General features: G+C 54.2%; 2 protein-coding genes across 2 annotated transcripts; both read right to left on the reverse strand.

Moving 5' to 3' along the window:
* Positions 1-1,194: 1,194 nt before the first annotated feature.
* Positions 1,195-3,065, reverse strand: SPBR_01518 (c2h2 finger domain containing protein; the record flags this gene model as incomplete). Its single annotated transcript, XM_040759828.1, has 2 exons — positions 1,195-2,321; positions 2,408-3,065. The coding sequence occupies 2 exons, from the start codon at positions 3,063-3,065 to the stop codon at positions 1,195-1,197; spliced, it is 1,785 nt and encodes a 594-aa protein (XP_040619943.1).
* Positions 3,066-11,664: 8,599 nt separating this feature from the next.
* SPBR_01256 (catalase/peroxidase) lies at positions 11,665-15,065 on the reverse strand (the record flags this gene model as incomplete). Its single annotated transcript, XM_040759567.1, has 2 exons — positions 11,665-11,775; positions 12,855-15,065. 2 exons carry the CDS (start codon positions 15,063-15,065, stop codon positions 11,665-11,667), a joined length of 2,322 nt encoding a protein of 773 aa, XP_040619944.1.
* Between the last annotated feature and the right edge of the window lie 1,813 nt (positions 15,066-16,878).

Genomic DNA, 16,878 nt, shown 5'->3' on the forward strand with positions numbered 1-16,878 from the left:
CGGCCTTGTGAATTTTGTCTGTGGTTTTATATCGGTTGATTGCTTTAAACATGGGCTATCTGGGGGGTCCTTGAGAAAATGTGTAAATCAAAAGCGGCCATTATACATGGCAAGGCGTTTCCAGAAATTCGTCTCACAATTTCACTTTTATTATATTTGGTCACAATGAAATTACCAACAGAGTAGAGGATCATGAGCATCGGGGACTTGATTGTACGAGAATGCAAAATATGGTATAAATAATAAGAGGAGCAAAATTGCAAAAGGTCTATAATGGTGGCGGCTAGACAGCTCACAAAGCCAAATGGGAATGACATAACCAACCAAAAAAGCATGAGACAAAGGAAATGGTAAATGCACACGGTCTATAGCAAAACAGGAGAATCAAGTATAAAACGAAAGAAAAGGAAACCAAAGGACGAGTACAACAGCTGCTAAAAATCTAACGGGGATAACCAAGGGGGTATGATGTAAAGGGAAAAACAGGATAAGACAGCTCGCAAAAACAAAAAGTTGGGGTATTTTTTTTTCTGCCAGGCTGCCTTCTTTTGGGCCGCCAAGAGTTTTGATGCTTTTGCGAATTCCTATTTTTGATTTTCGTATGGTGGTTGCCCGGTTCATCGTCTCTGAGCGTCAAGTATATAGGGTAGAGTAAACGCTTCTCTCATTCTTTTTTGGGTTGGTGTCTGTTGTGATCCGGTCGTGAGATTGTTGGTTGCAGTTGGGTGTGAAGTATTATCGGTGTGGTGCAAGGTATAAAAGGATATTATATGGCGGAAGGGAGATTCGGTCATGAAAAAAAGAGCAAAGCGCGCAGAGGGGTAGACAGTATGATTAAGACAAGGGTAGGGGGCCAAGCCAGGAACGACGAGAGGTCATGGCGCCAGGATTTGAAAAAAAGAAAAGTCAGAAACAAAAAGCAAAGGCAGCAAAATGCCCGTTCGAGTGTGGTTGTTTTGTTTCCCAGAGATCCAGCTCGGCCATCCAAAGACAAAAAAAGCAAGTGTAAGGTAAGGAGCAGGTGAGAGGAGGATAACGCTCTGAAAAGCGAAAAAAGTCATACGCTGTTGCTCTCAGCATCCTCCTCCATACCTGTAAGATGATTAAAAGATAGTGGTATGTTTGTGCAATAGCATGGGGTGGAAGCAAAAACAACAAGAAGAAAAGAAGAAGGGCAGAGGACTAAACGTTCCCCTACTGGGCAATTGCCCACAGCTCGCTCTGGCGCGGCTGCTTGCTCACGTCAAAGGCGCCCGAAGGTGACTCGCTGCCGCCTGGGCGGCGCACCTGGTGCTGGTTGTGAAGGCCGGGCGCCGAGGTCACTGTGCCTGTGCCGTTGCCCGTATTAGGGGCGCTCGTGGCGTAGAACAGGTGGCCGTAGGTCGGATCCGGATCCGGGTATACATAGTTGCTGTGGCTGTGGGCGGGGGACGCCGCCAGGTGATGCGAAGCGGGCGAGTTGCTGCCGTTGTTGTGGCCACCGTGGTGGTGCGACGAGGGCGACTGCCAGCCAGATAGGCTGCCCATGTGCGGGCTGCCACCGCCAACGCTGCCGGGACCACCGCCACCGCCGGACGGCTCAATGCTCGGCTCGAGCGTGGAGGGCGGGCCGTAGCCTGTAGGGTGTGAGGTCGGGCGAATGTTGGCAAAGACCCCGTTGACGTTGCTGTTACCGCCGTTACCAGTGGTGCCAACGCCGCCGCTGGTGCTCCCAAGCCCCAATGACGACGTGGTCGAGACGGGGCTTGCCATGCCGCTGCCCTGCAGGTCGTTGCGCAGGTGGACGGGCAGCGAGCTGTTGTTGGGCAGAGAGAAATGGCCGTGCTGCTGGATCTGCTGGTTGATGGCTGTCAGCTCGGAAGCAGGGGAAAGCGACATAGTGCGCTGCCCCGGCGACGGCGTGGACATGGGCGAGCCTGCATGGTCGGAGCCAGCATTGCTGAAACCGTCGGAGCGTGGCGGGCGGCTGGCAACACGGACCATCGGGTTGGTGCCGCGGGCCAGGACAGCAGCGGTGGCACGGGCAGCGTCCTCAATGGTGCCGGTGTGGTGATTTTGGTGGCGCGTCAGGGTGGTGCGGCGCGTAAAGGTCTTTTGGCAATCGGCGTAGGGGCACTTGTACGGGCGCTTGCCGGAATGGATACGGCGATGGCGGGCCAAGGAGCTGGAATCGCTAAAGGCCTTGCCGCAGTGCTCGCACTGGTGCGGCTTCTCGCCGGTGTGAACACGGCGGTGGACGGTCAGGGCGGAACGCTGGATGAACTGCTTGCCACAGCCGGGGAACTCGCAGATATGGGGGCGGACGCCAGTGTGAATCCGTTCTATACATGCCGGTCGGTCAGTAATGTGCATATAGCATATATGGCAAGAAAAGAAGGAGGAGCAACGGCAACAGGGTGCAGCATACCATGACGAGCCAGGTCACTGCGCCGGGCAAAGCCTTTGCCGCAGGTCGAGCACGGATACGCCTTGGGCGGCTGGCCGCTGGCCATGGGGATCTTTGTGTACTGGATGCCGTGCGGCGGCAGGACGAGGGTGGGGCCCATATTGGGTGCGAGTGGGGGAGGCAGACTGGGCAGGATGAGGCCGTTGCTGCTGTTGGGCGTGGTGCTCAGGTCGGGGATGTGGAGCGGCGAGTTGTGCATGGCGGTGGGCGAGCCAAAGGGTTTGCCGACGGACGTGTCGAGGCCGTTGAGCGAGCCAGGGGCGGCAGACGAGAAACGTGAGTGGTCGGAGCCGTGCGGCGAGTCGGCGCGGTCGAGGGCGTGGTGGGACGGATACGGCTGCAGGGCCAGGGGCTGCATGCCGGGGAGAGAGACGGGTGGAAGGAACTGGTGTTGTTGCTGCTGTTGCTGCTGTTGCTGATGTTGCTGGTGGAACTGATGCTGCTGCTGCTGCTGCTGCTGCTGCTGCTGCTGCTGCTGCTGCTGCTGCTGCTGCTGCTGCTGCTGCTGCTGCTCAAGCTTGACGCCTGGCAGAGACAAGGTGTTTTGCTGGACGACACCACCCTTTTCGTTCAACAGGTCGTCGATCCCCATCACTTCACCAGGTGCCGGCGATTTCATATTGTGCAGGCAGGCTGAATGTGGATCGAGGGTGAGAGACCGAACAAAAGCAGCGGGAGGGCTGTGCCGAAGACGTGTAAGAGTCGGAGATGCAGTCGAGAGAGAGGTACGGGTGGAGCAGACAAGTCGCCACGAGGTTGAGAGACTGTATAGGGCGAGGGCGAAGGGAGCGAAGATATGTAGTTGGGTCTCTGTGTGTCTGTTAGCTATCACGACTCCCGTCATCTCGCGATGAAGCCGGCAAGGACAGCTTCAAGCACGGACACTCTCGGCCGCGATGGTGGCAGCAAGAAAGTAAGGGAGACGTAGCGAGCAGCTTACCAGTGAGAGAAGGGGATTATCTAGTCATGCACGGTCGTTCGAGGAAAAGAGTCGAAATTTAAAGGAAAAAAGAAACAACGAAATAAGCGAAAGGCGAAACGCAAAACGAGGTTGATAGAAACGAAGAAACTTGCTTAGGGGAATCGAGAGACAGAAAGCAAAAGAGCAACAGAGAAAGAAGAGACGGAAAAGGACAAGGCGAAGTACATGTATACGGGGATGTGGGAGAGAGGGCGTGCAGTGGGGGGGGGGGGGGGGGTTGAGAGAAGGGGAGAAGAAGCACAAACCAAAAAAGATGTTCAGGTGTGGACCGTGTCGTGGGAAAGGGCCCTGTCGTTTTTTCTTTGGGGCTGGTCTTTCCCTCTATTTTAGGTTTGGGCCTGACTTGCTTGGCAGTTGTGTTTTAATGACTTTCTTTGCCGTTTTATTCTTTTATTTAATAAATTATTTGTCCCATTTAGTGGTCAATTCTTAGGTCTTTTGGGGCGGCGCGGCGCGGTTGCAGTATGGGGGTGCCCTGTAACCGCTGCCAACGACACCCCATCGTTAGGGGACGGCGCCAGCGCCAGGAGGGTGTGCGACAGGGCGGTGATAGAAGGTGTGGAGTGAAGAGCGAACGGATGGTGCAGGCTGATTAGGCTGGCAGAGTCAGGCAGAAAAGACGCTAAAACAGGACGACGCACAGTAGCGCAACAAGGACGACAGTGAACAAATAAGGGGTAAAGTCGCTTGCCAATATTTTGGAGGGGATGAGAGAAATGGGCGAATTAGCCTCAGATTGGGAAACTACGAGGCACACACACGCACATAAACACAATTGAGTAATTTGTACACGCCCCTCAAATCACGAGACGACAGGGGGAAGGAGCGACGCATGAGATTTGCAGCCCCCGAAATATAAAATTGGGAGATTGGGAGACGGACGAGGAAGGTATGCCATGACGGCTGCTCTCTAGCGTACCTTCCATTACAGAACATGTGCATAGCTACGGAGTATTACTTGTGTTGCCTCTTCCTGTTCAAAGTGAAAAAGGAGACGCAAAACACGCATCTCTACAGCTCGGTCAGCACTCGAAACACGACAACAAAGCCGGGCTCACTACACTTGCCATTGGTTTGGCGGCAGGCATGGCATGACAAAACGAGGGGGGCAAACGACGAATGAGAACGAAGACGGTGGGTGTTTGGCGGCGCGACCAGCACTGGGACGACAAGGGAAACACACGAAAGCAGCGGGAGGAAGATCGAGGAAGGATTCTTGAGCTAAGCACCAAACGGGCAGAACACGGGCAGGAAACGGGCAGGAAACAGGCGTGGCTGAGAAAGGAGAAACACACCGCGATGAGGAGGGCAAAGTAAGTGTGAAATGCGTGGGTGCATGCCTGATGCGGTGAGGATGGGGAGATTGAGGGCGATACCACGAAATGCAGCAATGCGAGGGGCGATACACAACAAAGGAGGAGCCCTTGCAACAGACGTCCAACCCCTGGAGTCCATGGAAGCCTTGGAAGCTTTTTAGAAGGCCCGGGAGAAGGAAACGGAGCATGGACAAAAGGGCTGGGCTGGGGTGTTGGAAGAAAGGAAGCAAATGTGCAAGAAATGGCCAGGGGGGCGCGCAGGGGGTGCTTTCTATTTTTGCATCGCCAGAGGGCAGAGCTTGCCAGGGCAATTTTCGCATGGACGATGGTGGAGAACAGGAGCGCCAAAGGAGCTTGGGTGCTGCGATGCACTGATTCTCTGGTTCCTGCTGCTCCAAAAGCTACTACTCCTTCCTTTTTGCATCATCTTCTTCCCATTTCGCCTACGTGCAGTGGCTGAAACAGCTGCCGGCCTTGTTTGGCCACGGCGCAACGAGATGAACGAGTTGACGAACCTCATGGTCGCACGCGGTGTTGAGCTTTGAGCATTGAGCACCAACTGGACGTCGGATCAAGAGAAACATACAACCCGTGCTCGAGTGCACGTGTTGCCGGATGATCAACTCGGAGCAATGGCCATGCTCATGAACGGATGGGGAACGACGGTTGAAGCTGCGACCATCAGAGTATCTTATGTGTGGCAGAAACGGAAGCGGATGCGGATGGCAGCCAATATCGATCTCTTGCTGCTGCAATGACGGCGACGACGACTACTACTTTATGCGGAGCTTTCATGGATGCGGAGAGAGACTTCCCCGAAAGAAACAAAGAAACAAAGCCGGTAAGAATCTTTCCGCACGAAATACAAACGGCCTTGACAAGCAAAACACAAACGCCCGTCTCTTAACGACTCTACGGCGTAATTGACAGTCATCTCACAGATCCTCAGTCGCCTGTGTTCGGAGTACATGCCAGCTCTTGGCTCTGTCGATCGAAGATGTCCTGAGGATAACAATCACAGGAAAAACAAACAAAGGCGCTGCTTGTACGGAGTACTCGAACGGAATAACAGTTCCTCGATGGTGAGCACATGAGCACGTCTGAAGTAAGATTCGGTCACCCTCATTTTGAATCATGTTCCTCTCCTTTCCCCTTCAACGAAACAAAAGTGGGCTCCTTTGTGTTCTTCAACAAGCCCCAAACAGACCCTTGTCATGGGTAGCCTGGTTTTGGTGCTGGTCGCAAGAGTGTGGCCCCCTGGTCCAATCTGGGTCACGCAACTTGTTCCCCTGCACTCTAATGCTACCTCTATGAAGCCATGCACCGACGGGGCAACGCATTGGCCGGCGACTGCTCAGTGAAGGGAGACAAGGAAGACCTGAAGGACAAAAGAAGAGGAGTGGCCCCGGCGCACAACCTTCCACGATTTGTTCTGGAAGATTTTCCCCGTCTCTTTTGCCCTGATGCTTGGACCATCTTCTCCATGTGGCCGTTTCCGTCTATTTTTGTATTGGACCCTGCTTCGTTATATTTTCCATTCCGTCCGCGACTTCCACGACTTCCATGACTTCCTTCTGTGGACCCTAGCCCTGTTGCTTATCCATTCACAGCGACTGCATCGCGCCTCCGGCTTTCCCGTCGCCTCTCTATGTTTGCTTTCTCCGAAATGACACGGAAAAGCCGGAGGGCGGAATCTCTTGTTTGTCTACCCGGCTGTTTGGTCTGTTCGCAATAATACGGTGTAGATCCACAACGCAAACTCGTACTACACTCGCTGCCGCTTCCAAGCTGCCGATGGACATTGGCATTGACACAGAAGTATCTTGCACCATCGTTGACACTTGGCGCGCGGGCAAAAGACTACATACGGCGACCTGTGAATCGTAGTGCTGTGAGACTTACGAATCTACGTCGGACGTCGTACCTCGTACTTTGTAGATGCAATCACGGCAGGGGGGAGCACAGTGGGTTGGGCTAATGCAATCTGGGAAACATGAGACGAAGCCTATTTCCCTTGCAAAGGAAAACGAGGGCCAGCGACATTGGTCTTGTGGGGGAAGTGAAATAAGGCGAACGGAGTACGACCGTAGCGTCACAAATGGATTTTTGTTGCTCGTTGCCTGCTTATGATTCCCCCCTGGCTCGGTGATGAAGATCGCTGGTCGGTGCCAAAAATGGGGCCGCAGTGGGCCTTGTCAAATTGAAAGATGCAACGGTCTGCCCGCCACTAAAACAAAGTCTGCAAAGTCCTCTGTCAAAATACAGAGTCTGTCGACTACGACGAGGACCTCTACCATACGTATTTCGTCAGTGCTTGGAGCCTTGCCGGAGTACAACGCTGCCAGGTATTGTGAATGCATCTGTGCACGCCGGCCCCTCGGACCACGGCCATGCTGAAAGTCTGTCCGCTTTTGTAGCACGCCGTAGGTTTACATGACTTGTTTTCTACACATTGCAAAGCCTTTACGCCATGTGCCACCTGTCCCATGATAGCTGTAATTACTCCACAGTCTTGTCTTTTTCTACTTTGTATATACCCAGCAAGGAGCAGGAAGTATGTGGACGGGTCTTTGCAGGCCATCGAGGATGTTTCGAGACTATGGAGTAATCGTTGTAAACAAAGAAGCCAGTTTTCCTTCTAGAAGATTACCCAATTTCAGCCTTAAAAGTGGCCAGTAAGAAAAGCGGCAGTAAAGTGGATTGGGTGGAAAGACCCCAGAAGGTAGATAGCACGCATCAATAGTTCGTTTAATCGCCAAGATGCAAGAACACATCGCCCCTTTTGGCGAAAGAAAAAAAAACGTTTCTACATGGATTATGCCGCCGCCAATATTGCAGATACAAACAGGCAGTCTCATCCCGTCCCGTGGGAAGAAACATAGGCACAATCAGACAATGCACGACAGCAGAGCGCGGAGCATGGTATGGCCTCTGCGTTTCGTTTGGCATTGATTTCTGCTGGCCCGTTCTCCCGGGAGAAAAGGTGGGAACGAGCCGTGGAACGAGATTGAAAGTAGATTGTGTTTGTTTGCTTTTGGCGAGCAGATCAATCTACTCTGCTCCTCTTCTCGTCTTCTCCTCTGTCGACGGAGCAAAGACAAAATAAACGGAACCGAACAATTCGGTCGACAAGGAGAGTGGTACAGGGCACAATGCAGGTGTGCGATACGAGCCAAGATACATATACATTGGCTAAATTGAGGCTCGAAATAGCGGCAAGGAGGTTGGCAGAGGAAGAGGGTCGTTGAAACAGGTCGAAACAAGTCGAAACAAGATGGAGGAAGGTAAGTAAAGGCGAGGAAAATGAGAAAAAAGGGGACCAATTGGTCATGAGTCGTCCCGATCTTCGTTCCTCATCTTCTCGTTCCTAGTCTCATCCACACACATACATCACGGCGTAGACAGATGTGGTGTACTGCGATAGCCCATAACTTGTTCCAAAGACGGAGGCTCATGATAGAGGACGTTGTTTTGTGTTCATTTGGACCAAGCAGCCCATTCGTTTTCTCCGCCGCTGGAGGCACACACTACGACGGTAGTCTGCCACGCTACGACGTAAGATGCAATAAGACAGATGTGAAGTGCGAAGCCGGTGTTTGAGGTTGTTGGCGTCTTTGTTGGCGCGAGAAATGATCAACGGGGGTAATCATAATACGCCGTGCCTCGTACGGCGTACGTCGTACTCTGGACCAGAAGGGAAGAAGAGTGCGCCCGTGGTTGCAGCCGCGAGCAACGGACTTCGATGGGTCTTCTCGAAGGAAAGAATGGGGCGCCCCTTCTTTCCGAACGAGGAAAATGGGCATGGGAAAGAGAAGGAAGGGAAGGGGCCAGGGGGCGTGTGCGTTGCGTTGCATGCGTTGCCTGTGTGGGCTGCGCCGGTCTCCACTTTCTCAGTGTGTTCTTTCCTTCCCACGCTCCAACGCTTCCTTCTTCTGGTCAGGGGAAATGGACAAAAAGTGGGTTTGCCAGCTGTTGCCGACCCTGAGCCACCCCTGTCGGCTTCTCTAACTTCCTCCGTTCGTTCCTGCCCTCCTCCCCTGTCGAAACCAACCCTCGTTTCCACACTTGGCCTCTCCTTCTTTCCCATCTCACGCTGAGATAAGGCGGACTGGGAAGGACATACTCCGTAATTCGTACAACATGCGAGATACCTGCACAAGGAAAGAGCAGTGACCGTCTTCATCCCCTTCATCGTTCGTCATGATCGTCGCCATGTCTCCGATACTGCACAGCCTTGGTCCGTCTCATGCCTCATGCCATCTGGGGAAGACTCATCCTAGGGTGTTCGGCCTTTCTGTCGTACTAGTGCCGACTTCTTTTGCCGTTTTGGGAGATTGGAGACTGGCAAAGAGGCGCACCCACACCGTCACCATTAGACAACGCCGAAAGAAGAAATGCAATGCGCGACAACATCGAAGCGAGGTTGACGTTGGCGGGTCGAGAACGGAAACCCTCTCGTCAGCGGGCGAAGAACACGACCAAAGATAAACGCCGTATGGAGGACGCATTCAACATACATCGTTTTAGTGGCATTGCCTACTTGAATGGGTCGCCTGAAAGCATCGCAGCCTGTCGAAGAGAAAGCCTGTCAGAAGCTGACTGGAGCATCTAGCTGGAGCACGATGGCCATCCAGGTGAACTTATCGTTCGGAGCACCCGCACCTCGCACGCGCAACCGCAGACGGAACGGCGGCAAGCGGGCTCTCAGACCATGATCGCCCGCTTTTTGTACCTTCCCCTCACGCAGACAGACACTTGACCAAACCAAATGTAAAGCGGCCGGACGACAGCCAGTTCTCGTTACGTTAGACTCGAGACGCAAAAGAGAGACAAAAGCAATACCAAAAGGGCCCCCTCAACAACAAAACACCCGCAAGCTTCTCCAGAGTGAGGCTGGGGAAACACAAAGAGTGTCAGACGTCGGGCCTGCAGGCACGGTGAGACAGGAGACAATACGAATGTACGACAAGAACAGACAACACGACAAGGTCACCACACCTGTATGCATCCGTACCTATGGTAGCAACGTGGCGCGTGGATGGAGCTTGGGTGCGGAGTACGGCGTACGGAGTATCATACAAAAGTGGACTCGCTACGCACGGAACACTTTGGAGGACTTCCAAAATGCTTCCAGAAGGTCTTCCCCGTCCCCCTTGCTAATCTTTTTTACCCCCGTGAGGGTCAGTGCACTCTTCCCTCTATCTCTTTATTCTCGGTCACATCTTTCCCCATGTACATGTCTTTGTCGGTGTATCATTTTTTTTTTTTTTTTTTTTTTTTCATAATCATTTCTTCACTTTATTTTTCAAAGCTCACCTTGACAGATAATCATCTGTCGAAATCGACAAAAACAAAAGATGTTCAGTATGAGAAACGTCGCCAAAACGAATGCCCCATCAGCCCACACAACTGGCCCAAAGCTGGGCAGAAGCGAGAAGCCATACTCCAATTGGCGATGCAATAGATGGAGCTCATCTCTTAAACCCCATCCACCTACTCAGCCTTGACGCTAGCGAATGCGACTGACAACAAAAGAGTGGGAATCCAAAGAACAGTATGCACGAGTGAGCAACAGTTACGTATCAAACTGCGGAATACGCCGTACGCTGGCAATAGGTCTGTATTTACGACGCATGCCCAAGTTGGAGAGGAGAGGTGCATGGAGTGGCAAAATGCGATCAACTTCTCTTCTCGGTACCGAACCAAACATACCAAGCCGATTGTTGATTTATCCCTCTTTTTGAGTCTTTTTGTTGCTGTTCTTTGTGTTTTATTTCTCGTACTTTTCAGCCTCCGCTCTCTCATCGACCAAAATATCCTCCACTGCTTCCCTACTTTCCATATTCCCTTCTGGTCTTCCCCGTCTGTCCAAAGCTTCCAAGGCTTCCATTTTAGCTTTCTTGGCTTCTCTCGCTCGGCGAACCCCAATGTTCGGTTTCCACACCCCCTTCTTCCCATTTGGCCATCTCGGCATCTCCGTGACAAAAAAGAGGGTCCGTCCATTCCCCTCACTTGTCCCGTTTATCACACATGCTCATTACAGCGTCGTATCATCCAAACAACACATGGCCGTAATCAAAGTAGACTGGTCTTCCAGAAGAAATCGAAGAAACTAGACAGCAGTACGACGTACTCCGTATGCCATTACGTCGTAACACAACGCGCTTGTGATGAGGCTGTACTGTGGCTTGAATTGAGAACGGAGCTTCAAACCTGTTGGAGTCAGGCAATGTGATTCAGCTTGGACTGTTTACTTATGTTATCCTTGTTTTTTTATTGTTTTTGAGCAAATAAACGTATACCTTTTGTTTAATTTTGCTTTCCTTTCCTATTTTTTTTTAAAAAAAAATGGCGCAGAAATTTTAAATAAAAACTTTGCACGTCATTAACAACGTCCATGATACACCACATATATGTCGAATGCACCAGCATTCAAAACAAAGGTGGAATGTGACAAACTTTAACAACACTTTTCTCTTCAACTCGTATATACATGTTGTATTACCGATATAATAGAAAAGTCATCTAATATGCTGTGAACTGGACAAGTAAGCCATCGCGCAGGTAGCAAGTAGAATCAAGAACATTTCACCAACGCGCCTTCTCCCTGTCTCCTGTTCCGTATTTTGTAGTTGTGTACCTTATCTGGTCTACGCTGCTTTTCAGATCCAAATTATGAGACTGAATAAAATAAATTCGCATATCAATTTTTGATCAGCTTGCTGAAAGGGCAGAGCTTGCACTACATCAGTTTTTGTCTAACAAGGTTGCTAAAACGGAAATCACAAACCCCTCCCCCAGGCACGACATACAACAACAAAAACAAAAACGCAAAGAAGACACAAGTCGTCGCCATCGTTAGACCTTCCCCCCCTCCCCGGTCAGGGGAAGCTCAGGCAGAAAAAAACAACATAACCTTTTTATGTGTAGGCACGGCCGCGCTTGAACTCGTTGCTACCGTCAGCATGGGCGGCGTCGTCGGCGGTGCGTTTGGCGCGGCTGGTCAGGGTGGTTCCATCCAAGTTGGCGGACTGTTTTTTTATAAACCGGGCGTGGCGGGGAGTTGAGTCAGTCTTTGTACGCAACCTTTCTTTGAGCTTGAAAAAATAGAAGAAAAAAGAAAAAAAAGTAAAGGGCGAAGCGGAGAGACGGAAGACGGTGGAGGACGGTGGAGGACGGTGGAGGACGGTGGAGGACGGTGGAGGACGGTGGAGGACGGTGGAGGACGGTGGAGGACGGTGGAGGACGGTGGAGGACGGTGGAAGACGGTGGACGCAAGAAGGCGAAACGAGGAGCGAGGAGAGAGCCGAAGACAGATCGGAGGACCCAAGGACGGGAGGATGGATGGCGGTGGCCGGATTAGAGACGGGACAGAGGCAGGGAAATTGGGGGAGCGGGAGGAGACGGAGCCGAGGGCGAGGGCGAGGACGAGGACTGAGAAGAAGAAGAGCCCACCTAGGCAATCAGCATGAGAAAGAAAAAAGGAAGAATGAAAGCGAGCAGGCAACAGACGTAACGGGAGGAGGTGAGCGATAAAAAAACACAAAGTGCTAGAAGGGTGTCGGCAAAACCAGGGCGAGCAAAAACACATGTGCAAATGCGCAGGCACTTCTCCGGCGTAAAAAAAACATATTAAGCACGGATTTTTTTGTTTCTTGTTTTTGTCGAGATAAAGAGCCCTATACCTGTTGTAGGATAGATACATATGTTTCTCTTTTCCCACGCTGGCCTTTGTTTTTCTTGTCTTTGTTTTCTTTTTTGGTGTTTTTCTGTGTTCGGTATTGTGGCCTCTGCCTACACAAACTCATTTGCCTCTGCCTCTCTTCTCTATCCCGCGTCTCCATGTCCTGCTTGATAACTTGCATCTACCGCAGTCCAGCATTCCACGCAATCTAGAAGTGGCCCATGGCGAAAAATAAATAGACGAAACAGTGTCTGACAAGAAGCACATAGATGGGATGACAAAAAGGCTTGGATAGATAAGGGCAAACGTTAAGGGACAACAAAGCGTTGCGCACAACAGGAGGAAGCGGAAAAATAATGAAGACAGGGAAAGAATGCAATGGTGGTTGGGTTGGCTGGGCAGAGTAAGTGGTGTTGTCCCTCATACCTTAACGTCAAAACGGTCCGCGTTCACAACCTTGGTCCACGCAGCAATGAAGTCCTTCACGAACTTGTCGGCACCATCGGCGCTGGCGTACACCTCAGAGAGGGCGCGCAGCTCAGCCTGCGAGCCAAAGACCAGGTCGACACGCGAGGCGGTCCAGCGGTCCTTGCCCGTAGCGCGGTCGTAGCCAATGTAGGTCTCCGGGTGGGCGTCCGACGTGGCAGGCTTCCAGGCGGTGGCCATGTCCAGCAGGTTGACGAAGAAGTCGTTGCTGAGGACACCGGGTCTGTCGGTGAAGACGCCGTTGCGGGAGCCGTCGTAGTTGACATCGAGCACGCGCAGACCACCGACCAGGACGGTCAGCTCAGGCGGGGTCAGGCCCAGCAGCTGAGCGCGGTCGATCAGCAGCTCCTCGGTGCGCGCGCGCGGCGTGGACTTGCCGTAGTTGCGGAAGCCGTCGGCCTGGGGCTCGAGGAAAGCGGCCGACTCGATGTCAGTCTCCTCCGCAGTGGCATCGCCACGGCCCGGGAGGAAGGGCGCGGTGACAGCGTGGCCGGTAAACTTGCTGGCAGCGGCCTCAATGGCAGCGGTGCCACCAAGAACGATGAGGTCGGCAATGGAGACCTGCTTGCCACCGGTAGCCGACTTGTTAAAGTCGGCCTGGATGGCCTCGAGGCCCTTGAGGACCTCGGCGAGCTGGGCCGGGTTGTTGACGGCCCAGTCGCGCTGGGGCTGCAGGCGGATGCGGGCACCGTTGGCACCACCACGCTTGTCGGAGCCACGGAAGGTCGAGGCCGAGGCCCAGGCAGTGGCGATCAGCTTGTTGGGGGCGATGCCGGAGCCCAGGATGGCCTTCTTGAGGGCGTCGACGTCAGAGGCGTCGATGATGGGGGTGGTGACGGCGGGGACGTTGTCCTGCCACAGGAGCTTCTCCTTGGGGACCTCGGGGCCAATGTAGAGCGCGGCCGGGCCCAGGTCGCGGTGCAGCAGCTTGAACCAGGCGCGCGCAAAGGCGTCGGCGAGCTGGTCGGGGTTCTCGAGGAAGCGGCGCGAGATCTTCTCGTAGGCCGGGTCGAAGCGCAGCGACAGATCGGTGGTGAGCATGCGCGGCTTGAGCTTCTTGGAGGGGTCATAGGCATCGGGGATGATGAGGTCGTCGGTCTTGGCAACCCACTGGTTGGCACCGCCGGGGCTCTTCTCCAGCTCCCACTCGTACTTGAACAGGTACTCCAGGAACTGGTTGCTCCACTGGGTCGGGGTCTTGGTCCAGGTGACCTCGAGGCCGGAGGTGATGGCGTGCGGGCCGACACCGGACTCGTGCGCGCCCTTCCAGCCGAAGCCCTGCGCCTCCAGACCGGCGGCCTCGGGCTCAGGGCCCTGCTTGTCGCCGCCCGCGGCACCGTGGGTCTTGCCAAAGGTGTGGCCGCCGGCAATGAGGGCGACGGTCTCCTCGTCGTTCATGGCCATGCGACCAAAGGTGACGCGGATGTGCTCCGCGGCAGCAACGGGGTCGGGGTGGCCGTTGGGGCCCTCGGGGTTGACGTAGATCAGACCCATGTGGGCAGCGGCGACGGGGGTCTCGAGGCCCTCGGCGTGAGCCTTGGCGTTGGACTTGTCGGCGTCGGCGTAGCGGACGTCGTTGCCCAGCCAGGTGGTCTCACCGCCCCAGTAGGTGGCTTGGTCGGGCTCCCAGGTGTCGGCACGGCCGCCCGAGAAGCCAAAGGTCTTGAAGCCCATGGTCTCGAGGGCCACGTTGCCGGTCAGCAGCAGCAGATCGGCCCAGGAGATCTTCTGGCCGTACTTTTGCTTGACGGGCCACAGCAGACGGCGGGCCTTGTCGAGACTGACGTTGTCCGGCCAGCTGTTGAGCGGAGCAAAGCGCTGCTGGCCCTGGCCGCCGCCGCCGCGGCCGTCAAAGGCACGGTAGGTGCCGGCGCTGTGCCAGGCCATGCGGACGAACAGACCACCGTAGTGACCAAAGTCGGCCGGCCACCAGGGCTGGGAGTTGGTCATGACGGCGGCAATGTCCTTCTTGAGCTGGAAGTAGTCGAGGCTCTCAAAGGCCTTGCGGTAGTCGGCATCGCGGTCGAGGGGGTTGGAGACCTGGTTCTGCTGGCGGAGGATGTTGAGGCGCAGCTGGCCGGGCCACCAGTCGGTGTTCTTGGTGCCGCCACCGGCGACATTGTGGGCTACGGGACACTTGCCTTCGGCCATGGTGGGCGCTGAGGAAGAGAAGAGCGCACGGGGGAGAGAAGAAGAGGGAAGCTTGAAGAAAGGCCTAGAGGAAAGCCGGAGAGTTTGCAATGGATGCAGATGGAAGTTGGTGCGAGCTGAGAGACGCATCAACGTCGATTGGGGAGATGGGGAGACAGGAGAGAGATGCGAGCAAAGCAACAAGAAGAGGAACAGAAACGAGGGGGTGGGAAATGGGGGGCGGCTTGAATATAAAAGAGGGAGGGGAGGCAAGGGGTAGAAGAGAGAAGTGTGTGTGTGAGTGAGAGAGACAGAGAGAGAGAGAGAGAGAGAGAGAGAGAGGAGGCAAAGGCGGTATGCGCTCGAGACAAAGAGGGGAGCTGGGAAGACGGGAGCAACACAGGGCAGGTGGTTCGTGGCACTCCTTCCTCTTTGGCTCGGTTTCGTGTGCTTCGCTCCTGCCTCTTGCTCACATTCTCTTCTGTACGTTTCGCCAGGTTCTTTCCTTCCTAGCTGGCCTCTTACACCACGCGCCCCGCCCACGTCGGAGCTAACACAAGCTCGACTCTTGCGGCCTATTTCGCCTCTTGTTCCTTTCCCCTTTTTTCCCTCTTTTCCCTATCTGGGAAGCGCGTGTCGCCTGGCCCCGTGCTCTCGTGTTGAGCACAGTGCGCAACATCGTCGGAGGGACCCGGACGGACCAAGTTACCCCGCACTTTGTATGGTCTCAGACGCCCTTTTGTGCCAGGGCAGTTGCGAGCAGACGTGCCGGGAAAGCGCGACGAAACAAGAAGGAACCAGGCGAGCCAGGGCACACCTCAGGGAGTCAGGTCAGAGACAAAAACGGGACCAATGGCGGTGCAATTGGCAGGAGCGGCCAAGCATCCGTGGGTTGATCGCCAGGCTGGTACGGGGCCGATACAGGACCAGCACCCACGGTCACGTATTAATGCGGCGAAGCTCATTGGCGGGGTAGATGAGAGGAAAATCAATTTGGGAAGTTGCAACGAGGGGCTCTCGGGGCTTCTGAACTTTTTGCACCAGACTAAGACGAGATGACGACCACTTTGCCCTGTCAGTGACCCGACGACATCGACTGTGTCGACTGTATCGACATAGATCCCAGGAGTAAATCCACGAGCTACACGAGCTTCCCTCGCGTCCGTCGCCCCCCCCACCCAACCGTACTAACGCCCACACCGCAGCAACCTTGTTGGCTACTTGGCCGCTGACGAGCTTAGAAATCGAGCTTGCGTAAGATCACGAGAAAGGGTGAGAAAGTCCCAATGGAAAAAAGGGACAGGAAAAAGACACGGGGGCGAGGACACGGCCAAGATGGTTCAATCACACTGGGGCCGCCCGTTCACACACCGGCTCTTGTGCACACGCTTCTCGCCTACCGTGCATGCTCAGACTGAGTATGGCATTTGAGTACGAATGTACGTTTTTCCCCCACCACCCTGGTTCACGCCGCCGGGGTCGGGCACAGGAAGAACAGCACCAAATCGACCTCTTGCACGTTCATTGATTGTTCGGGACGATTGTTCCCTGGCCGGGAAGAGAGTTGGGCCGCTCGGAATGGTCCCATTTGCAGCCATTTTACAAGCAAGCGATTGGCTGATTGGGAGGGTGGCGCGATCGCAGCTCGAAGTGGAGTGCTCAAGCCTTTGGAAATGGAGAGACGATGTCCTGTTGCCTGTGAAGATGGAGGTTGGGATTGGCTTCAGATGGCACGAATGTGGAGGTAGAGGGAAAACGACCGCTTCGGATTGGACATGGGTTGCCAAGCGCCGTTTTCACACCTGCACTTCATCGGCACCGACCCAGAGCTCCC

Source organism: Sporothrix brasiliensis, assembly GCF_000820605.1.
Source record: "Sporothrix brasiliensis 5110 chromosome Unknown Cont18, whole genome shotgun sequence".
Lineage (NCBI taxonomy): Eukaryota > Fungi > Ascomycota > Sordariomycetes > Ophiostomatales > Ophiostomataceae > Sporothrix > Sporothrix brasiliensis.